This window comes from Saimiri boliviensis, chromosome 1 (assembly GCF_048565385.1).
Source record: "Saimiri boliviensis isolate mSaiBol1 chromosome 1, mSaiBol1.pri, whole genome shotgun sequence".
Classification (NCBI taxonomy): domain Eukaryota; kingdom Metazoa; phylum Chordata; class Mammalia; order Primates; family Cebidae; genus Saimiri; species Saimiri boliviensis.
The window spans coordinates 17,187,501-17,213,531 of record NC_133449.1 but is presented as its reverse complement, the minus strand read 5'-3'; the positions used below and the strand labels follow the sequence as shown (position 1 = coordinate 17,213,531).

General features: G+C 35.4%; 1 protein-coding gene across 3 annotated transcripts in view; it reads left to right on the top strand.

Annotated features, from left to right (window-relative positions):
* The window catches only part of SMC6 (structural maintenance of chromosomes 6), an 88,332-nt gene that overhangs the window by 27,739 nt on the left and 34,562 nt on the right, over window positions 1–26,031 (top strand). For all 3 annotated transcript variants that reach the window (XM_074394315.1, XM_074394322.1, XM_003935220.3), the window contains exons 8-20: window positions 455–556; window positions 4,583–4,702; window positions 4,806–4,904; window positions 7,505–7,651; window positions 8,551–8,639; window positions 8,815–8,979; window positions 9,454–9,632; window positions 10,976–11,180; window positions 16,170–16,284; window positions 17,851–18,011; window positions 21,450–21,585; window positions 22,798–22,878; window positions 24,637–24,807. In XM_074394315.1, the coding sequence (XP_074250416.1) occupies window positions 455–556; window positions 4,583–4,702; window positions 4,806–4,904; window positions 7,505–7,651; window positions 8,551–8,639; window positions 8,815–8,979; window positions 9,454–9,632; window positions 10,976–11,180; window positions 16,170–16,284; window positions 17,851–18,011; window positions 21,450–21,585; window positions 22,798–22,878; window positions 24,637–24,807 (1,770 nt within the window). The remainder of the gene's footprint in view (window positions 1–454; window positions 557–4,582; window positions 4,703–4,805; window positions 4,905–7,504; window positions 7,652–8,550; window positions 8,640–8,814; window positions 8,980–9,453; window positions 9,633–10,975; window positions 11,181–16,169; window positions 16,285–17,850; window positions 18,012–21,449; window positions 21,586–22,797; window positions 22,879–24,636; window positions 24,808–26,031) is intronic.

Below are 26,031 nucleotides of genomic sequence, written 5' to 3'. Positions count from 1 at the left end.
ACTATTAAAAATTTCAAAAGCTAACGAAGTATTTGACTTTACTGCTAAATATTCTGTGTAGCCTTTTGAGTGAGTTTGGTATTTCTTATTCTAAAATTTAAGATGTACTAAGACCAAGGATGCCAGTGTTTTCAGCCATTTTTGCTTAAAGAATGGAAAAATTAGTGTAAATGAATTTATTAGCATAGCCCTCAGTGTTTTCTTTCATGGGATTTAAAGAGCTTTTGCAAATGAACATGTGGATGTGAGCATAGTAGGTTCAATAAATTTGAATCTGAAATATGATGTGTTCTTTTGTGTTTATGTGTGATTGCTTACGTCTAATTTAATCTCTTTTTACATAATTGGTCTAAAAGTTTTCAGAGACTAATTTTTTTTTTTTTTTTTTTACTTTCTAACAATTCTGTGGAAGTTTACAAACTCCTAATTTCATTTTTTTTTGTTGTTGATACAGTTCTTCATGAAAGCAACCCAACTTGAACAGATGAAGGAAGATTATTCATACATTATGGAAACAAAAGAAAGAACAAAGGAGCAGATAAGTCAAGGAGAAGAGGTTTGTAAAGAGTTAATGTAAATCTTTTTGAGATCAGCCAAATTCCTATAGTACTTAAGGTAAATGATATTGTAAAACTATGTGTCTGTATATTTATGTAAAACTAATAATATTTTTATAGCACTCTGAAGTATATGCAATGTAGTGTTTATATTCAGGGTATTTGTTAGCTGTTACTTTTTTATTTTGTAATAATGAGTAAGTACATGTCTTAGTTTCTTTATTGGAATATAAACTAGAGAACAGGGCAGTATCTTACATACTTATTCTCTAATATAACTCTACGGCTTCCACAATAAGGTATGACTAGCTCTCTCTATAAGTAGTTTAAAAACTGCAATATTTCTTCTGCTGGATTGATAAGCACAAGCCTCAAGCTGTTATTAGACATAGTATACATTTATAATTATATACCGTAATCTGTAACTCACAGTAATTGTAACCCTAGTCAGATGTTAACATTCCTTAAGCAACTGGTAGGTTGGTAGCAGCTGTGACATCCTTACTCACCAGGCTTGGCAGCTGTGCGAATTTGCTTGCACTTTAAATCACTCATGCCAGCCATGACTTACTTTGTTTTTAAATCTGTAATATTTTATTCTTATAATTCCTCAGATTCCTGAAGATCCAACTTTCTGTGTGATAATCAGAGACTTCAAAATTTTAAGGCTTACATTATAGCTGTTTGTCCAGTACATTAAGTCCCATCAATTTTATGTGATTCCATATCTTGTTCTTTTGTTAGTTTTATTTAACCAGTGTCGTTTTCATCAACTTTGTAGCTTGTCCTTTTGAGGTGGGATTATCCTAATGATTGACTGAAGTCAGATTCATTATGTTATACTGACCTTTTTTACTTGATGTTTATGAGGAATGCATATTTTAAGTTAGGCCTATAGTTATGTGATTCATTAAATGAAAACTCAAAAATCAAGAATGAGTTTATTTATTTATTTATTTATTTATTTATTTATTTGAGACGGAGTTTCGCTCTTGTTACCCAGGCTGGAGTGCAATGGCGCGATCTCGGCTCACCGCAACCTCCGCCTCCTGGGTTCAGGCAATTCTCCTGCCTCAGCCTCCTGAGTAGCTGGGATTACAGGCACGTGCCACCATGCCCAGCTAATTTTTCGTGTTTTTAGTAGAGACGGGGTTTCACCATGTTGACCAGGATGGTCTTGATCTCTCGACCTCGTGATCCACCCACCTCGGCCTCCCAAAGTGCTGGGATTACAGGCTTGAGCCACCGCGCCCGGCCGAGTATATTTATTTTTATTTCCCACATTATCCTTTCAAACCAGGGTTATGTGGTAGTATTTGAAAAGCTACTATAAACCACAAAAGTAAAAATGCACACTTTCTTGGAATATCAGTGTTATTGGGGAAGGGAAGTATTCGTATATTCAAACTATAGATAGTATATGTTACATTTATTATTTTTAATATAATAAATCAGGACTTGAAATAAATTTGTTTGTTTCAGACTACTTGGGATTAAAGACTTACTTTCTCCATGGTATACAAAGTATACCAGTAACAGTGAAAGACATTGTAATGATAAAGTATAAGGAGCACTTCCCTAAATCATGTAGGAGAATTCTTGATGCATAATATGTACTCAGTAAGAACTTTTTTCTTAATCAGTGAAATATCTCATATTCTCAAAATAAACTCTGGATTTGAATAATTAAATCTTTCAGAAATAGTATGTAAATGCTAGAAACTCGAATCATTCAGTCGATAGTAAGTTCCAACCATGTGTCTAGTAGCATCGTGCTTTGGCCATGGTCATATAGTGACAAATAACTAGGATTCTAGACCTAGTTATTCAGCAGGTAAATTATTTACCATCTATGTTTACGTAGTGAGAACTACTAAAAGAGCTGTAGACTAGTCAACAGCACTTTAGAGTACTGGCAGTGTCAGGAGCCAGCCATGGCAGGGGAGTTATTAGGGAAGTGATGTCTAAAAAGAAAACTGAAGGATGAGTAATACCAGGCAAAGGATGGTGGTGAGAGTAAGGAAAGATGTTCAAAGAAACAGCAGAGTTAAAGCCTCAGGGACAAGAAAGCATGTGTGCTTTCAAAAACCTAGAATTCCAGATGAGCTAGAGTGTAAAACACAGGTGTGAGAGATGAGAGGCCAGATTGTGGAGGACCTTATAAAATTTAGGGGCAGTAGAAGACATGAAAATGAATGACTTCATTAATTGTTTATTTTCAGTAGATCGCTGTAGGAGAGAATGAACTGCTGTCAGGAGAGAACAGATGTGGAAAGATCAATAAGGCATTATCATTGTCCACAGAGATGATGATGGATTAAGTTAAGGGTATTGGTGGTAGTAAGAGAAAGAATTGTAAAATGATCTAGGCAGATACTGTAGTGGACATGGAGAATTAAAGTTAAGACAGAGGCATCAAAGGTGACGGAATGACCTCCAAATTAATTTCTTTAGTAGTAAGCTAAGTTTATTTAGATAGGAAGCTTGGGAAGAAAAGCCATTTTTTTTTTTTTTTTTTTTTTTTTTTTTTTTTTTTTTCAGAGAAAGCTGAATTCTACTTGAACAGATTGATTTTGAGTTGCTTATAAAGCACCCAAGTGGAAATGTGAAGTGGGAAGTTGGATATGTGAATTAAGAATATAGAAGTCAAATCTGGCCTTAATAAAAATTTGGGAGTTGTCAGTATACTATTAGTATCTAAGCCACAAGAATAATTTAGGTTGCTGAGTTAGGGGAAATGTGGGCCCAGTCCTGAACCATGAGAAATGCTCATGGAAGCCATGAGAAGCCAAAGGCAGAGATTTTGAGAAGGAACCAGTCATGACTATGAGAGGTACTGTGTGGTCCGACACTACATGAATTGACAAAACTCACTGTACTTAACGATGTATTCGTCGTAGGTGACTATGGCAAGGTGGGTTTCAGTAGCAGTGAGAACAGTAGCCAGATTTGTGGAACTGGAAAATGTGAGGATTTGGAGATAATTTTCATGAAACTTGGATAGAAAGGGAAGAAGAATTTTACGGGAGGAGGTGGTGCCAAGGGCTTGGTATTGGTTTTTTTGTTTGTAAGTTGGAAAGAAGAGCAAGTAGCAATGAACATGAGTCATGAAGAGGGTGAAGTGGAAACAAAAATGAAAAGATGGGATGGAAAATCAGTGGATTTAGACCTTTGAGAAGATACAAAAGGGGTGGGGTCGAAGATACAGGTTAGAGGATGGTATGAGTATTAAATATGAGGCCACCTCTCTTTTGTTGCAAAAGGAAGGGATGGCTGCTTTAGACTTGGAGTTAAGATTGTTGAGGGAGTTTCTGTTGATAGCTTCTAAATTATCTAAAGCTGGAGAGGTGGAATGAGTGAGGGAATATGGTGGCAGGTGCATGAGATTTGAAGAGAATGATAATAGATTGAAATAATATTGGAGAATGGGAAGGTGCGTTAGATGGGGAAACAAAGTAAGGTCTACAGTGTTCAGGACCTAGTTGAATGGTAAGCATGAATGAAGGGGAGAGGCTGTCTACCCAGGTGTACAGAATATGAAGTCTGTAAGCTACCAAAATTGTTTGAATATCATGGTATTTGATATTTGGTGATTTTTAATTAATTAAAGTGAACTTAGTTAAGAAAATTATAACTGGTGATTTTCAGAAATAAATTTCTTCTAATTCTTATATTCTCTTTGGGGAAGAACAGACCATCGTGTCTATCAGAAGGGAATAAAGCGGGAAAATGGGAAAGTGAGTTTTGGGATTTGTCTATATTTGTGTAATCTTGAACCTTTAATTCCTTTGCTCTTCATCTGAAGAGTATTTGGCCATTGTTATAATGCAGAAATTCACAAAATTATTGAACTTATTAAAAGTATACCAAATAATCAAGAATAATTTTTTTAAAATAGAAGTTATTTTTAAACAAATCTTTTTGTAGTACTTGTTTAGGTTTTGTTTTTAAAAGAAATAGATTTGCAAAAATGTGTTTTTTCAACATTAATAAAAGATACATCCTTTCTGTTTTCTTTTTTTAAGCGGCTTACTGAACTAAAGCGCCAGTGCTTGGAGAAAGAGGAACGTTTTCAAAGTATTGCTGGTTTAAGTACAATGAAGGCTACGTTAGAGAACTTGAAACATGAAATGGCTTGGGCAGTGGTAATTATCACTTAATTACTTGTTCACGTATATTTGTGATCTGCAGAATGTATTTGGTTATTAATGTTAATCTTATCTATTTGCTATGTAATTTCTTTTTTAGGTCAATGAAATCGAAAAACAATTGAATGCTATCAGAGATAATATCAAAATTGGAGAAGATCGTGCTGCTAGACTTGACAGGAAAATGGAAGAACAGCAGGTAATTACAGGTTTTTAAATGCAGATTTAATATGTTTAATCATATGAAATTACTCACATTAGACTTCTACCCACTAAACTAGCAGTTTCAGACTGTATATTTGTCTACATTTTACTTTATTGCTCAGGTGAAATATACCTAAGCTTGTTTTCAAGGCCTGTTTTAGTAACCCTTTTGAAAAGAATACTCTATACAGGATAAGCCTGACTGAGGCCAGAGCTGTAGAACTCTTATGCACATGGTCAGTGGAACTTGGTTACTGACAAGACATGTAAGAGCTTGAAGCTTTTACTCTTGGGTTCATTGAGGAGTTGAAACACAAAAAGACCTGAGAAATAAAGGGGTGCTAGAATAATAGTAAATTAGACTCACACTAAAGGTAAGTATCAGGAAACATGAGAACTCAGAACTGAAAACAATGTCCAGAAATTGCTAAGGGAACTGAGATTTATGGTCCAGAACCAAGGTGGCGTGTCAGAGGATTTCATATAAGGGAATACATGTAGAATAAGTTGTTAGGTCTGTTAAGGTTAATTTCAGTGTCACATCTAAGAGTGCAGGTAGAAACTACCCTAGCTAAAATTCAAGAAAGTCACAAAAGTCTTCCACATGGGCCTAGAGGTTACAGAAGATGATTAAGTGTTGAGTAAAGGCAGTCATTCTGTCGGGGCTTTCCATGTGGACCTTTTTACCATTCAGCAGATCTGCTCTTTATATTTACTCTTTCTTTTTTGAACAGCTTTATTGAGATATCATTCATATACCATATAATTCACCCATATAAAGTGTATAATTCACTGGGTTTTAGTATACTCAAAAGGTTGAGCAGCTGTCAGTGTAGCTTACTTACCTCTTAGCACTTTCTCTGCTTTGCTTGGGAATTTCTTTTTGGCCCCCAGGCTTGGTTGTGGTATAGAATGTAATCTTTCCCAGCTTGCTTTTTCCTGTCTCCCTCCAAGATAAGCAGAGTGATTTTTCTTTTAAGGGTTATGACAATCAATCAGAGGTAATGGATGAGTATGTAAAAATAATAGAAATGGTAAAGACAGGACACTTAGTGATTTCTGGGCTAAGTGTCTTACTCCCTCTTCAGGCAGTAAACGGAATTTTAACCCTTTCCATCTCTCACCTTAAATTTTCATTTCTGAGAGAATATTCCAAAATTTTCATGAAGTATTTTTCTCTTTTCAACTTACTTCTCAGCTTATCATCAGGTTTCCTCCTCAAACATTTCCCAGTCTAAAATGGAATCCAGTTTGAGTAACAGACACTCACTTCTTTTTTATATGAGAAAGGAAGGTCTTAAGGCTAGGTGATGTTTAGTTTTATAGGCCTTTTTCTCCATTTAAGCATTTGCATACTCTAATGTAGTAAATGGCAAATTTCTGGAGGGTAAGTACTATCTTACTTTATATTTATATCCTATCCACCGTGTCTTACATAAAGCTTTTCACGTTGTATGTGCTTGATTATTGCTTGTAAAATGACCGTTAAATGGAAGGTTTCTGAAGAAACAGTGTCTAAAGCAGACTTTAAACGTTTGTTAATTTAAAACTGAAAATATAAACTATGTTTAGTTTGTTTAAAATCTAGATCCAACTTTCATTTTTATTAAAAAACAATTCCTCTACTCATTGTCATTGGGTGCTTTCATGTTTTAATGGCAGGGTTGATTTGTTATAGGAGAGACCATGTGACCCACAAAACCTGAAGTGTGCACTATCTGGCTTTTTATAGAAAACGTTTGCTGACCCTGATCGAAATAATTCTCATATTTGTTCCTTCTAATCCATCCCTATTGCTGGCATCCCATTTTGGTTCCTAATTGTCTTTGTTCCGTAATATTATATTAACTTATTACTGAAATCTTTTACTTCAGTTTTTCCCTCTACCCTGTATTCCTAGTGCTTTTAGAGTAATCTAACATGCAGACTCAACGAGATAAGAGATAGACTTATGCTGTCTTCCCATTGTCTAAAAGATTAAGTTGTAAGCTATTCATTGTAGAATGCAAGGCCCTTCTACTCCTTCATCTCATCTCCTACCATTATCCTTTCAATTTAGGTTCCAGCAATATTTAATTTCTAAAATATTAATACCTTTGTACATGCTCTTTCGTCTGCCTCTAACACCCTTCCCCAACTTATTTCCTAGTACACTTTGATTAATTTAAAAAATATCAGCTCAAATTATTACTTCCTCTTTGAAGGCATTCCTGACTTTTTCTGGCCCAGCTCTGATTTGTTTCTCTGTGCTACCACAATTATAAATAAATATACCCTACTTTTACATTATTGTACACAAACTATCATCAGTTCGCGTTTGGTTTTTCTGGATAAATTATCTTTCTCTCTTTTATGTTATTTGAGGACGTTTGTTAAAATGTTTTTGTATCTCCAGAGGATAACACATTTGTTGCATAGCTAACCGTGGATTAAGATCAAATTATATTACAGTATTTTATATAATGTCACTATGTTTGTTTGCCTAATGTTTCGAGAGAAATTAAATTTATTATTGGTACGTGAACTATAGTTTTTTTAAAATTATCTGTATTGAAGAGAAATAAAATATGCTTCAATAATATTATTTTCTTAAAGGTCAGACTTAATGAAGCAGAACAAAAGTACAAGGATATTCAAGACAAATTAGAAAAGATTAGCGAAGAGACAAATGCACGTGCACCAGAATGTATGGCATTGAAGGCAGATGCTGTTGCTAAGAAAAAGGCCTACAATGAAGCTGAGGTGAGAGAAATTTTCCAAACTGGGATATTGAAAGCCACACAGCAAATATTAAGACTGTTCTTCTATCTTTTATTATTTTATTTTTTTGAAATGGTCCTGCTCTGTCACCCACGCTAATGTGCTGTGGCACCATCACAGCTCGTTGCAGCTACCTCCTGGGCACAAGCTATCCTCCCATCTCAACCTTCTGAGTAGCTGGGATTACAGACATAGCTAAATTTTTTTGTATTTCTTGTAGAGAGAGGATTTTGCCACATTGCCCAGGCTGGTCTTGAACTCCTGGCCTGAAGCAATTTACCTGCATTGTCCTCCCAAAGTTCTGGGATTACAGGTGTGAGCCACTGCACTCAGTCTCTTCTATAAATTTTTTTAGGGTTTTTTTTTTTTTTTTTTTTTTTTTTTTTTTTGAGATGGAGTCTCGCTCTGTTACCCAGGCTGGAGTGCAGTGACATGATCCCAGCTCACTGCAACCTCCGACTCTCAGGTTCAAAGGATTCTCCTGCCTCAGCCTCCTGAGTAGCTGGGACTACAGATGCATGCCACCACGCCCAGCTAATGTTTTGTATTTTTAGTAGAGATGGGGTTTCACCATGTTGGCCAGGTGGGCTCGATCTTCTGACCTAGTGATCTGCCCGCCTTGGCCTCTCAAAGTGTTGGGGTTACAGACGTGAGCCACGGTACCCGGTCTTCTATTTTTTAAAGTAGAGATTTTGTACCTGAGTTGAAATTTGTGATGCTTTGAGGTTTTTAAAAAATGTAATGGTTTCAAATGGCCTTTTTGTGTTTTATTTAAAAAATATATTCCTGTACATATTCAGCCTCTGAAGATTTGACAAAAGTGGACTTGAATAGGATATTTGTGTTTTCATTTTAGTAAAGCGTGTCTAATTTTTGGTTAGGTTTTATATAACCGTTCCTTAAATGAATATAAAGCATTGAAGAAAGATGATGAGCAGCTTTGTAAACGAATTGAAGAACTAAAAAAAAGGTAGGATAGTTACTTTGAAATTTTCCTATCTCATTTTGTAATAAAGTAAGGTAGAATTGGAGTAATATATTTTCTGTATTGTTGTTAATGGTATTCTATTACGTTAGTTTGTGTTCTTCAAATGTTAGGCTGTTCATTTAACTAACATTTTTCACTTTGGGTTATTTACTGTTAGTACTGACCAATCTTTGGAACCTGAACGGTTGGAAAGGCAAAAAAAAATATCTTGGTTAAAAGAGAGAGTAAAGGCCTTACAAAATCAAGAAAATTCAGTCAATCAAGAGAGCGAACAGTTTCAGCAAGCCATAGAAAAGGACAGAGAAGAACATGGCAAGATTAAGTAAGTTGCAACGTCCTGAGAATGATTTATTTCAATTACCTTTACATCTTATAGTTTTGTTCTTATATGGAGAGAAAACATGGTTGTTTCTTCTACATAATAAGGGATCTTTTAAAAAAGATTTTATTTTTATGTTAAATACCTTGCAGAGCAGGGCTAACTCAAGGTAGTGCGCCTAGAGCCAGCTGGATCTTTTAAAATCAGTTTTCAAAACTTTTCTTACACTTGGAGAGTTGAGCAGTTTCTGGGATTCATAGCCCGTCGTTGTTGCATTACTTTTTTTTATGTCAAGTTTTGAGGACTTCAGACTGTTTTTCTCTGGTAACACAATTATTTTCGAATAAATAATTCTACTTTTAGTTTTTAGGTGAGCTAGCTGTGTCATTCACTGATATGTAGATGTTATAGGCAAAGGTTAAATGTTTCTGTGAAATTATCAAATATCTGTCCTGTTTTTCTGCTTTTATTTTTTAGGAGAGAAGAGTTGGACCTGAAGCATACACTGAGCTATAATCAGAGGCAACTGAAAGAATTGAAAGATAGTAAAACTGATCGACTCAAAAGATTTGGCCCTAATGTTCCAGCTCTTCTTGAAGCCATAGATGATGCTTATAGACAAGGACGTTTTACCTATAAGCCTGTAGGCCCTTTAGGTATTGGTCATGATTTAGTGACATTATAATAAACTTTAGGAGTAAGTTTTTATTTTCAGAATAATTGAGTCAAGTTTTCAAAATAAACTGATTTCATTTCAAAGAAATTATATTAAGCTTTGTAGATTCATTTTGTATTTTTAAAGCATAAAATATCCAAAAGAAAGAGAACTTTGGAAAAGGAAAAGTAATTATAGAGTTGAATGACCTGGTTCTTCTTTTTCTGAATAAGTGAATGAACTCATATAATATAATTGATTATTCAGAAAAAAAAAAGCAGTAACATCAAATATAGTTAAAGACCAATTACCAAGTTTTGGTAACCTTTTTAAAATGACTTTTCTTTCTTAGTTTCTATTTTGGTTGGACAGCATGATTTCTAAGTTCTCTTCCAACTGTAAAATCTGTGGTTACTTTATTCTTAAATTTACATGGTACTTAAAATTTTTTTAAGTCAAGTTTTCTTGGGGATGGTTATCTTTAATTCTGAACATCATGAGATGAAAATGATTCTTATAAATATATTTTGTTAGTAAAGCACTGCATTTAAGTATTGTGGTAATGTCTCTTTTAAATGATATGTACTTTATACCAGGATCCATTTCAGTGGATGAGGCTTTTCCCCCCCATTTCAATTTAGGGATTTGAAAATCCCTTGATTTTCAGAACACCACTGAAAGGCTAGAATAGTATAAACTGAACATAGAAAAGCCGCTGTTGATTTACATTAGAGTAGGACAGTTTTTTTCACATCATTTGGTGGATTTTCTCTCGATTGTATCCTATGGACGTATGGGGATTTCTCATTCAGTTAAAATAAGATCTGTAATATCATTTAAACTGGTTTATATAAAAATATCTTAAGTCATTTATAAACTATAATTAAATGGACTGGGCGCGGTGGCTCAAGCCTGTAATCCCAGCACTTTGGGAGGCCGAGGCGGGTGGATCACGAGGTCGAGAGATCAAGACCATCCTGGTCAACATGGTGAAACCCCATCTCTACTAAAAATACAAAAAATTAGCTGGGTATAGTGGCATGTGCCTGTAATCCCAGCTACTCAGGAGGCTGAGGCAGGAGAATTGCTCGAGCCCAGGAGGTGGAGGTTGCGGTGAGCCGAGATCACGCCATTGCACTCCAGCCTGAGTAACAAGAGCAAAACTCCGTCTCAAAAGGAAAAAAATAAATAAAAATAAACACTATAATTAAATGATCTATAATGTCATTTAAACTGCTTTACATAAAAATATAAGTCATTTATAAACTGTAATTAAAGGTGAATGATGTTAATATTTGAAAATAAGTATTTATGAGCTCTTCTATAATTTTCTGTCACTTTTAGGAGCTTGCATTCATCTTCGGGACCCGGAACTTGCTTTGGCTATTGAATCTTGCCTAAAAGGGCTGCTGCAGGCCTATTGTTGCCATAATCATGCTGATGAAAGAGTCCTTCAGGCACTCATGAAAAAGTTTTATTTACCAGGGACCTCACGGCCACAGATAATAGTTTCTGAGTTTCGGAATGAGATATATGATGTAAGACACAGGTAAAGCATCAGTAATTGAATATGTTTCTGGTTTTGTGTAATCACATGCAAGATTGGAAAGATATAAAACACTTTTAATGTCAATCATATCTTTACCACTGATGGGTAAAATTTTATCGAGCCACTTTAATTTCTGTCTAATCAGTCCTAGGCATTAGAGAAACAGATAAATATTCCCTACCATTGAAGTTCTTATGTGTGGGAGACACTACAGGGAAACATGTTGTACGGCTCAGAAATTACACCAGTGAGGAAAGAGATACAACCAAATTAAAAGGGAGGCCCTAAGGAAGAACACTGGCGCTCATTACACACATTTAAACTCTGAAGGTGTTTCACAGAATCCATAAAGAGCCGTAATTGTGTTCTTTGATGACCTTAGCGAGTCATCCAGGCTTGGTGGTGTGTGCCTGTGGTCCCAGCTACTTGGAAGGCTGAGGTGGGAGAATCGCTTGAGCTTAGGAAGTGGAGGTTGTAGTGATGTAGGGAGCCAAGATCATGCCACTGCACTCCAGTTTGGGTGACAGGATGAGAGCCTGTCTTAAAAAAAAAAGAAAAAAAAAAGAATGTATATATCCATTCCCAGATTGCATTTTAAAATTTCTTTTCTCTCTCATCTCCACTTTATATGATAAATATGTTTTTAATTAAGTCTAATGCTATGTCTCTCATATTTGGTAAATTTGTGTGTAATTAACTCGTGTTAATAGGTAGATCAAGGAAGAATTCAGAGAGGAGAGGAGAAATCATCAGTCTTTTAACAGATGAGTTTGTCAAGTGATAGAAAAGGTTAATTGCCTTGTAGGCAAATAGAATTCTGTGTGCAAAAGGCATGGAGGTATGACATTGGGAATTATTTTGCCAAAAATAGCATTTGCAATTTCGATAGGAAGAAACAGGTTAGCTGAGAGATATGGGACAAAATCAATAAAATTGGTTAATTGACTGCAAGAGAAGGAAAAATCAGGATGACTCCTAGGTTTCTGGCTGGAGTGACTAGCTGAAGGATGCCATAAATTGTGAGGAATGTCCTCCTTGAACCTGAACTGTCATTTTGAGACCAAAGAGAATAGCCCTGGCCAGTCATATGACCTGCTCTGTGAACTGCCACAAGGACTCTGTGAAGAAGAGCACCTAGCACTTCCTTGCTGGCATGTTGTATGTCCCAGCCTGTGCTTCTTTTTTTTTTTTTTTTTTTTTTTTTGAGGCGGAGTTTCGCTCTTGTTACCCAGGCTGGAGTGCAATGGCGCGATCTCGGCTCACTGCAACCTCCGCCTCCTGGGTTCAGGCAATTCTCCTGCCTCAGCCTCCTCCTGTGCTTCTAATCACTTAGCCATGAAACACATGTGACAAGGGATCCCATTTGTGTGATGCAATGCCAGTTTTCCTGGAAGTAGGTGAGTTTATGTGCTGAGAACAAGGGCTTCAGGAGTTGGTAGGAAGTTTGGGAGTTACCGTATTTAAGGGTTTAGATTGGCTACCAAGGAGAATGAGAGAGTAAGGTGACTCAAAGTCTGCTTAAGATACAAAAGCCTAGTGGCTACAGGATATTTTACTGATAATGTTTCTTTAGAGATGTGAGTGGAGAGCCTGTACTATTAGATAAATATTAGAATTTTTTAGGGTGAGTAGGTATTACAGAAGGGGAAGAGGGAAGCAGTTGAGTGTATTGTTGACATACCAGTTTAAAGAAAGATGCCTGAAGAAAGTGTTTAGACCCAGCTTAATGAAGTTAGAGAACCTGCTTAAGGGCTTGATAAGCCTGGAAGGAAAGGAGGTTGTGATAAGAGTGAAAAATTCAAGTTTAATGGAGCAGGTCTAGGGGATGACAAAGTCCATGTTTTGGCTTCAGGAGCAGATGGCTGAAACGCAAGTTGTTGGAGTAGTGGAAGAAATTAGATTCTAATCCCTTTGGGCAGGCGTCCCTAAACTACGGCCTTCATGCGGCCCCCTGAGGCCATTTATCCGGCCCCCCGCCGCACTTCAGGAAGGGGCACCTCTTTCATTGGTGGTCAGTGAGAGGAGCACAGTATGTGGTGGCCCTCCAACGGTCTGAGGGATAGTGAACTGGCCCCCTGTGTAAAAAGTTTGGGGACGCCTGCCTTTGGGTGTTGACAGGGTAAGAGTCTAGAGTATGTTTAACATTCTGTTAACTTTACCTGCCTTACAAACATTTTGAAGGGGTGATTGTTTTGTGTGTCTGAAGAACTTTGTCAGTATGAATTATGGTTCAAATGCTAAATTTAAAAACTGGCTATATTATTTTAATGTAGAAAAGAATAATAAAATAGTTTTAGGGGATTATAATGCATCAGATACATAGGACTCATTTCAGTCATATTAGATAACCCTAACAGAGGTACCTAGGAGGGTGCCTGGCTCACAAGGAATATTCAGAAAATGTGCTTTCCTTTCCTGTAAAGATGGCCTTGTTTCTTCTTTTCAGAGTACATAGAAGCTACTGAACTATTCCTGCTATTATGCCTCCATTTGTACGTCTTGCCCCCATCTCACGAGAGGTTCTTTCTGTCTGAGGCTATTCTACTTGTGTTCTGAATTGTACACTTTCTTGCCTGACTCATTAACCATTTAAAAAAAGTGTTTCAGTGCTCTCCTGAGCTTTAACCTTTCCTGTTTAATTTTCTATCCCTTTTAAACATGATAGATCTCTGATTTGCATTTCTCCTTTTAAAAACACTCCTCCGAGGGGAGACTGTGTATTCACTCATAGACTTACTACTCTTGGTCCCTAAATTTAATTGTATTCTCCAATTATTTTCCTTGTTGCCAAATCCAGTTGATGTTTACCTTCTCTTAAGCATTAGATACTATTAAATATACCTTTCTTCAAACTTCCTATTCCTTTTGTTACTATGACACCATTTTATTGGTTCTCCTGCTCTTTAGGTATTTATCGGCCTATTTTGTGGGCTTTTCTTCATTTCCTTCTGGTGCTCCCCACAGCTCTCTTCATAGTCTGTTACAGCTTCTCACTTTATATCTTCTTATATTTGGAGACATTAAAAATACACCAAATTTAGACCAGTCACAGTGGCTCACATCTGTAATCCTAGCACTTTGAGAGGCCAAATTGGGTGGATTGTTTGAGCTCAGGCATTTAAGACCAGCCTGGGTGATGTGGTGAAACCCTGTCTCTACCCAAAATACAAAAATAAGCTGAGCATGGTGTTGCACGCCTGTGTTCCCAGCTACTCAGGAGCCTGAGGTGGGAGGATGGCTGGAGCCCTGGAAGTCGAGGCTGCAGTGAACAGTCATCATGCCAGTGCACTCCAGGTGACAGAGGGAGATCCTGTCAAAAAATAAAACAAAAATACACCACACTTTTAAGCATTTTTTTTCTTATATTTTAACTTAGTAGTGTTTTTCCTTTTACTTGACTTTAGAAGTCACATCTTTTTATCAAGTGATTTTAGTGTAATTAGGATGAAAAAATCATTTTGTCTTGTAACTCCTCTTACCAGTGAGGCATCTATTATACTTGCCTAGATTTTCAGTGCAATTTTTTCTTTGTCTGTATGTTTTGTTTAGACTTTCTGCTTAACATTGTTTGTGAACCTATGTCCTATTGCCTTCTTATCTCCTTTTACCAACATCTCATTGCTAATATTTCTTTCTGCTTTTTGCTCTGCTAGACTGGCTCCCCCAGCATAATATTAATTGTAATATAAGCCAGTATGAAGTAAATCCCAGGGAAGAATAGCAAAAGGAAGATGTGGTTGTGACTTGGCGCTTAGAACAAACTGGTAGTAACAGCTTCATCTAATGATGGCCTGTGGCTGCTCAAACAGCTTCATCTAATGATGGCCTGTGGCTGCCCAAACAGCTTCATCTAATGATGGCCTGTGGCTGCCCAAACGTGGTGACTCCTTCCTAGTGTTGAAACCTGTGCTGTCAACAGGCCGGCCAGAGTCTGCATTTCACCAGAATTGCCTACTACATCCTGCCTCTTTGCATCCTACTCCCTTTTTTTACCTCCTTGTTGCCTACTTTTGTTTCACTGACATTTCTAGAGCACCCACACCCTATTCTTTCTTATCCTTTTTATTTCCACCTGAACTCTGTCCTAAAAAGCCTAAAAAAGTAGGTACTCAATAATTATGTGTTGAATTAAAACATGAATAGTTATAAAACATGCATGCAGAGATACTGTCTTTGTTTTGGAATTCTAGAACTAAGAAAGCACTAAGAATGCTATCACCATCTCCTCCTCCTCAGTCGTTCATTGTTCTCTACCTCCTATTCTTCTGTGTTCATTCTTCAGTGCTGTTAATAGCTCACATGTTTACATTTTAGTTGAAAGATTGAATGTCTCTTTCAGGAGCCCGAATTATAATTTATAAGAATATCTTTTTCATATTTCCTCTGTATAATAAACTTTGCTTCAGTTTTTCTTTTCTCATATCAGGGAAAGAAATGTTTAGCTATTTATAATGAATTTTAAGTAATTGACTTTTATGTGTATGTATGGTAATTTGCGTGAGATTTAAAGAAATTGTAATTATTAATAAACAGCAGGGCATATCAATTAAGAATCTGGACTATAGAGCTGAGCTGCCTGGTTTAAATCCTAGCCCAGTCATAAAACTAGCTTCATGATTTTGGGGAACACCCTCAACTCTCTGAAGTATCCTCAACCGAAAAAAATATGGGGAGAATAATACTGTGTATCTCATGTGGTTATTATGAGGATTGAATGAGTTAATATTTGTAACATGCTTAGAACAGTGCCTGGCACATAGTATTATATACTGTAAATGCTAAATACAGTAAATAAAAGAAACCTATACAGCTGTGGTTTCAAATGTTATCAGATATTTTATATTATCTTGTTATTTATAATCTACCTGTCTGTTACAAATATATATGGAAATATATATACTCTGTAATATAATAATATATATACAATTTTATATGTATGTTTAGAATTAAAATTTGCTAAGTTAATTATTCTGTATTTTTGTCTCCTAGAGCTGCTTATCATCCAGAGTTTCCAACAGTTTTGACAGCTTTAGAAATAGATAATGCGGTTGTGGCAAATAGCCTCATTGACATGAGAGGCATAGAGACAGTGCTGCTAATCAAAGTAAGACCACCAGATCTTTGCTGTATTTTATGTTATTGTTAAATTTTTTAAACTGAAGATGATTATTTAATTCCTGTTACCCTTTTATCATAGAGTTGTTGATGTGCTTCACTATTACACTTTTACCTGATAGAAAAATCTGTAGGATAATATAGAAACTTGTTGATTTGTGCATTTTCTGCTCCATGGAACTTTATAACTTCACTTTCGGCTGCTATTCTTTATAAAGTAATTTCACAAACATATTATTCTTTTGGTGCATGGTGCTATAAAATTTTTTTGTTCATTCTTTCTTGATTGCCAAATTTATTTTTTATTTGCTTTTGCAGATACAGTAGAATGATATTATCATTCTACTTAAATGAAGTATTTTGCTTGATATTTTATGACTTCTTTTTCATATTGCTTTGTACTCTGTTAGATAAATCAATATTTACTATTTATCTGCATAGGTATTTTTATTTGCTTTTTAGATTAGATCACCATATTTTGTTTCCTCTATTGGCATAAATTTGCTGAGAAAGGACAAAGTGATTTGTCTTGTTATTTAAAACAAATCTGTAATCAAAACATGAAAGAGTCTTTTTTTCTCATGAATAGAAACTAAGAAGTAATGGTCTAAATAACCCAAGTGTGTGTGTGTGTGTGTGTGTGTGTGTGTGTGTCCATATTGTAATTATTTGTGGGTTTGACTCTCATATTTTAGAAGGGTACTCGAAAAAAGTAATGAAGACTTGTTGTAAAGGTCTGTACCCAGAGAGGTTGATTAGGACTTAATTAACCTAATCTTTTTTTTTTTTTTTTTTTTTGAGACGGAGTTTTGCTCTTTTTGCCCAGGCTGGAGTACAATGGCACAATCTCTGCTCACTGCAGCTTCCACCTCCCGGGTTCAAGCGATTCTCCTGCCTCAGCCTCCCAAGTGGCTGGGATTACAGTCATCAGCCACCATGCCCGACTAATTTTTTATTTTTAATAGAGACGGGGTTTTTCCATGTTGGTCAGGCTGGTCTCGAACTCAACCTCAGGTGATCTGCCTGCCTTGGCCTCCCAAAGTGCTGGGATTACAGGCGTGAGCTACCACACCCAGCCTAATCTTTTACTTTCTCCAGGGCTTAAATATTTTCAGACTTTCCTTGCATAATTCAGTGTATTAATCTTTTTTTTGGAATTTGCTATTTATTCAAATCTTTTCTAGGGTATAAAAGTCATTTAGAAAAATAATTAGTATGAACTAGTCTAAAGTAGTATATATTTTCACGTTAAAAAGCACTTAAAATAGTTGTAACTTTTAAATGGATAGCAATACTCAAATTTAAAAATCAGTATACATCAGTTTGTCATGAAGCATTGTTTACTAAGCTGTTTTAAGACTTTTTAAATAATTTTAATTCTAATCTTGAAAAGTTTTAAAATTGTTACATTTAACTTTATGAAATTATTTGAATGTTTTAATAAGAATGCTTGAATTATACTGAAATAATAAGGACAAATAATATTTTGAAATTCTGTACATCAGAAAAACTTTCACATTTTTTTTAAAATTCATTTTCTCCGCTATTCTTTTAGAATAATTCCGTAGCTCGTGCAGTAATGCAGTCCCAAAAGCCACCCAAAAATTGTAGAGAAGCTTTTACCGCTGATGGTGATCAAGTTTTTCCAGGACGTTATTATTCATCTGAATACACAAGACCTAAGTTCTTAAGCAGAGATGTGGATTCTGAAATAAGGTTGGAGTCAAGTTGAGCTTTACTGTATTATTCCCACTGCTTCCTTTGGGGTTCAGTTTCTTTCATATTGTTGTTTTAGTGATTGTTTTAGTGAGGACATGAGTAATCTGTCTCAGTGCTTGGTTTTAAAACATCACTTAGCTAGTTACAAAATTCTACGTTGACAGTTACCTTGCATCATCACTTGGACAACGGCATTCAGGACTGATAATACAGAAGGTATTACCTCAACTGGCTCATCGGTACACTGTTTGTTATGTGTCCTCAAGGAGATAGGAGCTTGACTCAGAATGTAAATCAGCTACATCACTGTGCCCACTGTTTAATTTTGCTGATTTGTCTTAGAGAGGAAATAGAAGCCTGGTTTACATTCTGGCTCAAGCTCCTTACTATGTCCCTGACTGGTACTTTGAGTTGCACAGTTGTAGAAAGATCAATTGGCATGATTAGAACACATGCTAGGAATACGCAGCTACTAGAAGAAACAAATTGAGAAGTTAAATGAAAACTAATAAGATATTCAAGAGCATGCAGATATCAAAAACAACTTCATGATTTCTTCAGAAGTGGGTGGCCCTCAGGCTGCTATAGTGCCCAGGAGCTGCACAACCACGTGATTTCTTATTCAGTTGATAAATTGATGGTTTGGGCCTGAATTAGTGACTTAATTCTGATCTTAAGTAGAAGAACTTAGGAGTTAAGTAAAAGAAATATCTAAGAAAACTGAGCAAAAAGTAAGAGAATTATAAACGACTTGTACGTGTAGGGGAAATGAGAGTTTTGTTGAAAGATTTCTTCTAATCATTTTTATGTGATTATGAGAGTAGAATAAAGGAAAATAACCAGAATGGGTATTGGAAAGCTTAGTAAAATTTCGATTAGCAATAGAAAAAGTTGAGTAACTAGCACCTTGGTGTTGTGCCACTTGCTTTTGTTTGTTATCTCGATGCAGTTTTCAGTTGCAAAAGTACACGTGATACGTAAGCAAGCCCTTAGAATGATTACCAGTGTGGTTCATAAAAAAAAAAAAAGAAAAAAAAATTTTCTGTGAATTTTTGAATTGTTAAAACACCATAACATTTTAATGTAATTTTCTGATATATGCTCTTAAAATTTTATTCTTTCATTTATTCTTTCAGACAACAAATATTTAATAGGTATCTAATATTCCAGGCGCTAATCTAGGCACAAGACACATAAGGAAACGAAGTATTAGTACACAAAATTTCTCTAATGAAGAAATTTCTCTTAAATTAAGGGGAAGATAGATTGTAAATGAATACTAGGTTAGGTGGTGATCAGTGCTGTGAAAACAAATAAAGCGTAGTGTGAGGTGAGAGAGTGATGAGTATACTGTTTGTGTTTTAGTGGAGACAGTTTCACCATGTTGACCAGGCTGGTCTCAAACTCCTGGCTTCAAGTGATCTGCCCACCTCCATCTCCCAAAGATTACAGGAGTGAGCCACTGGCAGGTTTTTTTTTTTTTTTTTTTTTGAGACAGGGTCTCACTCTGTCCACCAGACTGGAATGCAGTGACCCGATCTTGGCTCACTGGAACCTTCGCCTCCTAAGTTATTCTCCTGCCTCAGCCTCCTGAGTAGCTGGGACCGCAGGCACATGCCACCACACCAGGCTAATTTCTGTACTTTTTGGTGGAGACAAGGTTGCACCATGTTGGCCAGGCTGGTCTCGATCTCCTAACTTCAAGTGATCTGCCTACCTCAGCCTCCCAAAGCACTGCGATTATAGGCGTGAGCCACAGCACCCAGCCGCAACTTTTGTTTTTTTAGCAAAACTACTGTTAGTGAAAGTATAGATTTATATATGATAAAATAAGTATTTCATATGAAATCCTGAGGAACTCTATTAAATTTCTGCACCTGGCCCATTTTTATCAGAAACTGCGCTATTCTCTTTCCCCATTTTATTCATTCAGCTAACATTTATTGAGCCTTTCTTCTATTTAAAAATTCTAGCAAGGTAGCACAGTTATTTTGCATACCAGTAAATGTTGTATGTACTGTTATTTTATGTACCAGTAAAAAGGAAATAAATACTAATTGAACCATGGACTGCAAAATGGTTTCAGATTTCAGAGATGTTAAAATGTGAAGAAATATGCATCTTAGTAGAATACAGCCAGCTCCAGGGAATATTCCCCAGACCAGGGAAAAGTTGTTCTTAACTGCAAAGGTGGTTCACTTCCACCAAGCACACAGCTTTGGAACACAGATACTTGGATTAGTGAGTATCTAGATCACTTCCAAAGCCAGTTGACTCTGCCGTATGGAGACTCTTTTTTATGAATCTGGAGTCTGGTACTTTATTTATTCTCCATATCTTTTTCTTGTTGTCCTCTTCTTCCCCTTCACTCCTCATACATTCATAGCATTTATTCAGTAGCAGGCGTGTTAAGCTATTAGTTTTATCTGTTTTTATCTTCTATGCCTTTGTGTATTTCTTTTCATCTTCCCTAGTTGGTGCAGCTGATGAAAAATTTAGAGAATACACTTCAGTTATCTCTTCTCCCAAATTCACTCTTATGCCCCTGGGATACTATGGATATATAATACAATGTTCTGTTCACATTTTAATGTTATAATTTATTTCCTGATTTTTTTTTTTAAGGAATCATATCTTAATTCTGTTTCTACTTCTGTCTACCCCTATGCATAATACTGGCACACAGAAGTCATAAGTACATTTGACCCTTGAATAGTGCAGAGTTTAGGGGCACTGACACCCCATGCAGTCGAAGTCTGTATATAACTTTTGACTCCCCAAAATCTTAACTACTAATAGCCTACTGTTGACTGGAAGCCTTACTGATAACATAAACAGTTGACTAATATATATTTTGGATGTTATGTGTGTTATAGACTGTATTCTTACAATACAGTACATTATATGCAGTACAATATATTATACAATATACTACAAATTCAGTATATCATGTAATACAGTATATCATGTACTGTATTCTTAAATACAGTTAGCTGTATGTTAAGAAATCATAAAGAAGAGACAGTATATTTACTATTAAATAAAAGTAGATCATCATTAAGGTCTTCATCTTTATTGTCTTCACATTGAATAAGCTGAGGAGGAATGGTTGGTCTTACTGTCTCAGGGGTGACAGAGGCAGAAGAAAATCTGTGTGTAAGTGGACCCATGTATTTCAAACTCTGCATTGTTCAAGAGTCAACTCTGCTTGTTAAGGAAATAAGTAAAACTTGGTTTTTGTTTAGAATGTTTTTTGAAATGTCTGTAATCGATTTTCTTGATTAATAACTTGGTAGGATTATAGAAACTGCTTTAACTGAAAAGGATTTTGCACATAACTTACTATAAATAGGGCTTTCTTCGTAAAGGTCTAAAGTATTTTTAATATTGAGAAAAAGATTTTAAAGTATTTTTTATCCTCTCTTTCCTATCAAGTGACTTGGAGCATGAGGTTGAAAATAAGACAGCCCAGATATTAAATCTTCAGCAACATTTATCTGCCCTTGAAAAAGATATTAAACGCAATGAAGAACTTCTTAAGAGGTGCCAACTACATTATAAAGAACTAAAGGTAAAAAAAAAAAAAAAATCTTTTGTTTTTTTCAACTTAATCACTACCAAGTTGATTTTAAGATCCCATCGTTGACTTCAAGCAATTCTCAAACCTTTTGGCCTCAAGTCCCTTTGCATTTATCAAAGAGCTTTCATTTATGTGGGTATATCGATCAACGTTTACACTTTATAAAATTAAAACAAAATTTAAGAATATTTAATTCATATATTAGTCTGTTGATAAAGATACCCAAGATTGGGCAATTTATAAAGAAAAAGAGGTTTAATGGACTCACATGGGTGGGGAGGCCTCACAATCATGGCGGAAGGCAAAAGGCATATCTTATACGGCGGCAGACACGAGAGAAAGAGAGCCAAGCAAAAGGGGAAACCCATTATACAACCATCAGATCTCATGAGACTTACATACTACCGGGAGAACAGTAGGTGGGAAACTCCCCATGGTTCAGTTATCTCCCACTAGGTCCCTCTCAAAATGCATGAAATTATGGGAACTTAAATTCAAGGTGAGATTTGGGTGGGGACACAGCCAAACCATATCAGTTCATTTAAAAAGAATAATAACTTATGTTAACAGAAATATTTTTTATTTAAAAAAACAAAAAAAATTTGAAACCAAAAAGATTTTGTCAGAAGATTGGAATATTTTTATAAATCTCTAATGTCCAGTTTAATAAAATTTAATTAATAGTTATGTCAGCTTTTGCATTCACTGTTGTGATATTACGTATCATATATTTGTAAACCTTATATATACTCATGAGAAAATGCTAATAAAAATGACAAATAATGTCTAATTGTTTTTGTGAAAATAGTTTTTACGTCACAGACCTTCTGAAAGGATATCAGAGAACCCATAGGTTACTTGGATCATACTTTGAGAACTATTGGATTAGAATTCCATAACTTGAGACTTTGGATGTTTCAGAAAAATTTTTTCTCGATGGACTCAACAGTGCCATTGTTTTAAATGCTAAGATGGATTACTTACATCTTTTTTGCGTGGGAATGGATTAGTTTATAAGGTGATATGGCAGAATTTATATGCAGTCTTCTTTGATTGATTTAATACTAATGTACCCCTTTTATTAATTATGAAACCCTTCTGTATCATCAACATTGTAGAGCTTTATAGATTAATACATTCTTCCCAAGGCTTTTGGTTTTAATTTATTTTTATATTACTAAAATTCAAATACTTTTCTTTTAGATGAAAATAAGAAAAAATATTTCTGAAATTCGGGAACTTGAGAACATAGAAGAACACCAGTCTGTAGATATTGCAACTTTGGTAAAATACTTTTTATTTAATTTAAATGTAATATTAAAGGATAAAGCTGCCATTTAGGTTAATGGCATCAACTCAGCTTTTTTTTAAAAGTTCCTTTAATTGAAGCTACTCTTAATGATTGCTGTCTCCATTCACCAATAAGGTAAAAACTACCTAATATATAGCCTTCATATTTTTTGATGTTTTGTGTATATAACTTTTTTTTTTTTTTTTTTTTTTGAGACGGAGTTTCGCTCTTGTTACCCAGGCTGGAGTGCAATGGCGCGATCTCTGCTCGCTGCAACCTCCGCTTCCTGGGCTCAGGCAATTCTCCTGTCTCGGCCTCCTGAGTAGCTGGGATTACAGGCACGCGCCACCATGCCCAGCTAATTTTTTGTATTTTTAGTAGAGACGGGGTTTCACTATGTTGACCAGGATGGTCTCGATCTCTTGACCTCGTGATCCACCCGCCTCGGCCTCCCAAAGTGCTGGGATTACAGGCTTGAGCCACCGCGCCCGGCCATAACTTTCATGCACAATAATTGATTTTGTCTTCTACCACACAGAAAAATGCTTTACCAAAACTTAATTGTATTTCTAAACAAGGGCCCATCAAACCCTGCTGCCCAGCATAGTGTTTTTCACATAGGCACTCTCACAGTTCATCGGTATCCATATCAGTGGGCACAGATGTCAGGATCATCTTTTAGTCAGTTCTATTTGGTGTCTTTGTTTTTTTTTTTTTTTCCAAATCAGTATGTTTCATTTTAATTCACCACATATTTGTTACTGTATTTTTTTTTGTAGTAATCTGTTTGTGACACTTAGCTTTTTCTGAGTTGTAGTAAACAGTGAATTAGATAAATTGCACACTTTTGTTAAAATGAGTAAATATTTATGGAGTGCTCCATGTCAGGAAGCATATTTAACTGCAAAGGAATACAACAGTGCACAAAACAGAATAACTCTAAGCACTGGTGAAGCTTTAGTCTAATTAGAATTTGTCTTCATTTTGTATTAGTAGTCTTGTTTTTTACTTTCTACTTTTTATTTTTCTGCTTTAATTCCTTTTAATGATAGACTAAATTTCTTTTTCTTTTCTTTCCTTTTTTTTTTTTTTTTTTTTTTTTCGAGATGGTGTTATACTCTTGTTGCCCAGGCTGGAGTGCAATGGTGCAATCTTGGCTCACTGCAACCTCCACTTCCCGGGTTCAAGCGATTCTACTGTCTCAGCCTCCCAAGTAGGATGGGATTACAGGCATGTACCACCACACCCAGCTAATTTTTTTGTATTAGTAAAGATGGGCTTTCACCATGTTGGCCAGGCTGGTCTTGAACTCCTGACCTCAGGTGATCCACTTGCATCGGCCTCCCAAAGAGCTCAATGAGCCACTGCACTTGGCCAACTAAATTTCTTAAATATATGGATTATATCTTGCTTATCTTTGTTTACTTAGGGTCTAACATATTGTCTGGCACAAGATATATATTGTATAATTTGGAGAAAATGGATAGATAAATAAAGGTTAGTCTTTTTTATTATGATCTCAATGAAAATATTGTCTCCTAAATATCATCCCTTCTGGTTTTTCAACTTGTTTTCTTCTACTTCCTAATTTAGACATTAAGAATATAAAAATATTCTAGTGTTCTATTTGTATTTGATCTGATTTGTATATAGCCTATAGTAGTTTCTCTTCTCTCAGAATTATTTGTTTCTTCTATTTGAAAACTTAAAGTTATTTTAATTAACACTATATACTATTTAAATGATATCAGGAAGATGAAGCCCAAGAAAATAAAAGCAAAATGAAAATGGTTGAGAAACATATGGAGCAACAAAAAGAAAATATGGAGCATCTTAGAAGTCTGAAAATAGAAGCAGAAAATAAGTATGATGCAATTAAATTAAAAATTAATCAACTGTCAGAGCTAGCAGACCCACTTAAGGTATATATTTTTGATATTCTGTTACATATGTATTTTATGTTTTAGTTTTATATCCACAGTGTACTCATTGGATATTGGCCTAAAAGAATTTTTGGTTAAATATAAATGTAACAGCATAAAAATTGAACATAAAGAATGGTGGGAACCAGACTTTCATCATTAGATCAATTATTATTAAACACTTCTGTTCATGCCTTTAGGAGAATACATCACTGAATTTCCATTTCTCCTAGAGGATTATAGCTTTTTCTTTATTTTTTTTTTTTTTGACTCTTTATGATATTTAAAAATCAGAACCAGGAGCAGAGACATCTTGTACATCTAGACTATCTCTGTGCATACATGTTCTGTTGTCCCAGCTTTGCTTCAATAACTCAAGGATTAGGTGCTATAAAAGCCAACTTGAAATAAAGTGCCATTCATCTCTTGTTTATTAGCTATTTCAGTTACATTTCAGGCTGAATTCAGTTGACTTTATTTTTAGCACACACTTTTTGAAACAAAATTGACCATGAAGTTTTTCATAATATTCCCTAGCTATTCCTCATAAATCTGATCAACAGAGAAAAAATAAACTGAAGTTAAAAAGTAGACTGAAACCAGCATCTTATGGACCTGTGAGACTATCACAGGACAGCTGACATTTGTGTTTCTGGACTCTTAGAAAGTGAGGAAAAGAGGGCATGACTGAAAAAGTACCTAAAGAAATAATGACTATTTCCAAATTTGGCAAAAAGCATAAACTTACAGATTAAAGAAGGTAAGTGAACCGAAAGCAAGATAAACCCAAAGCAATCTACAATAAGACACATTATAATGAAACTTCTGGAAATTAAAGAAAAGGTCTTACAGATAGCAAGAGAAAACCTTATATAGAAAAGGATTTTTGAATGACAGCATGTTTCTCATCAGAAACCATGGAGGCCAGATGGAAGTGGCACATTTTTCAAGTGCTAAATGATGTGTCAACCCTGTGTCCACCAAACATATTTCCAAGCAATAAGGGAAAAATCAAGATATTCTCAGATGAAGGCAAACTTAGAGAATTTGTTAGGAACAATAGAAGAGGGAGTCTTGGAACATCAGGAAGAAGGAAAAATGAGATAAAAATAGGAAAAAATGCAATAGACTTTACTTTTCTTCTTGAGTTTTAAAAATTATGTTTAGAAGGCAAGCAAAAATTATAATATCTGAGATAATTCTAAATGTATGTAGAGGAAACAT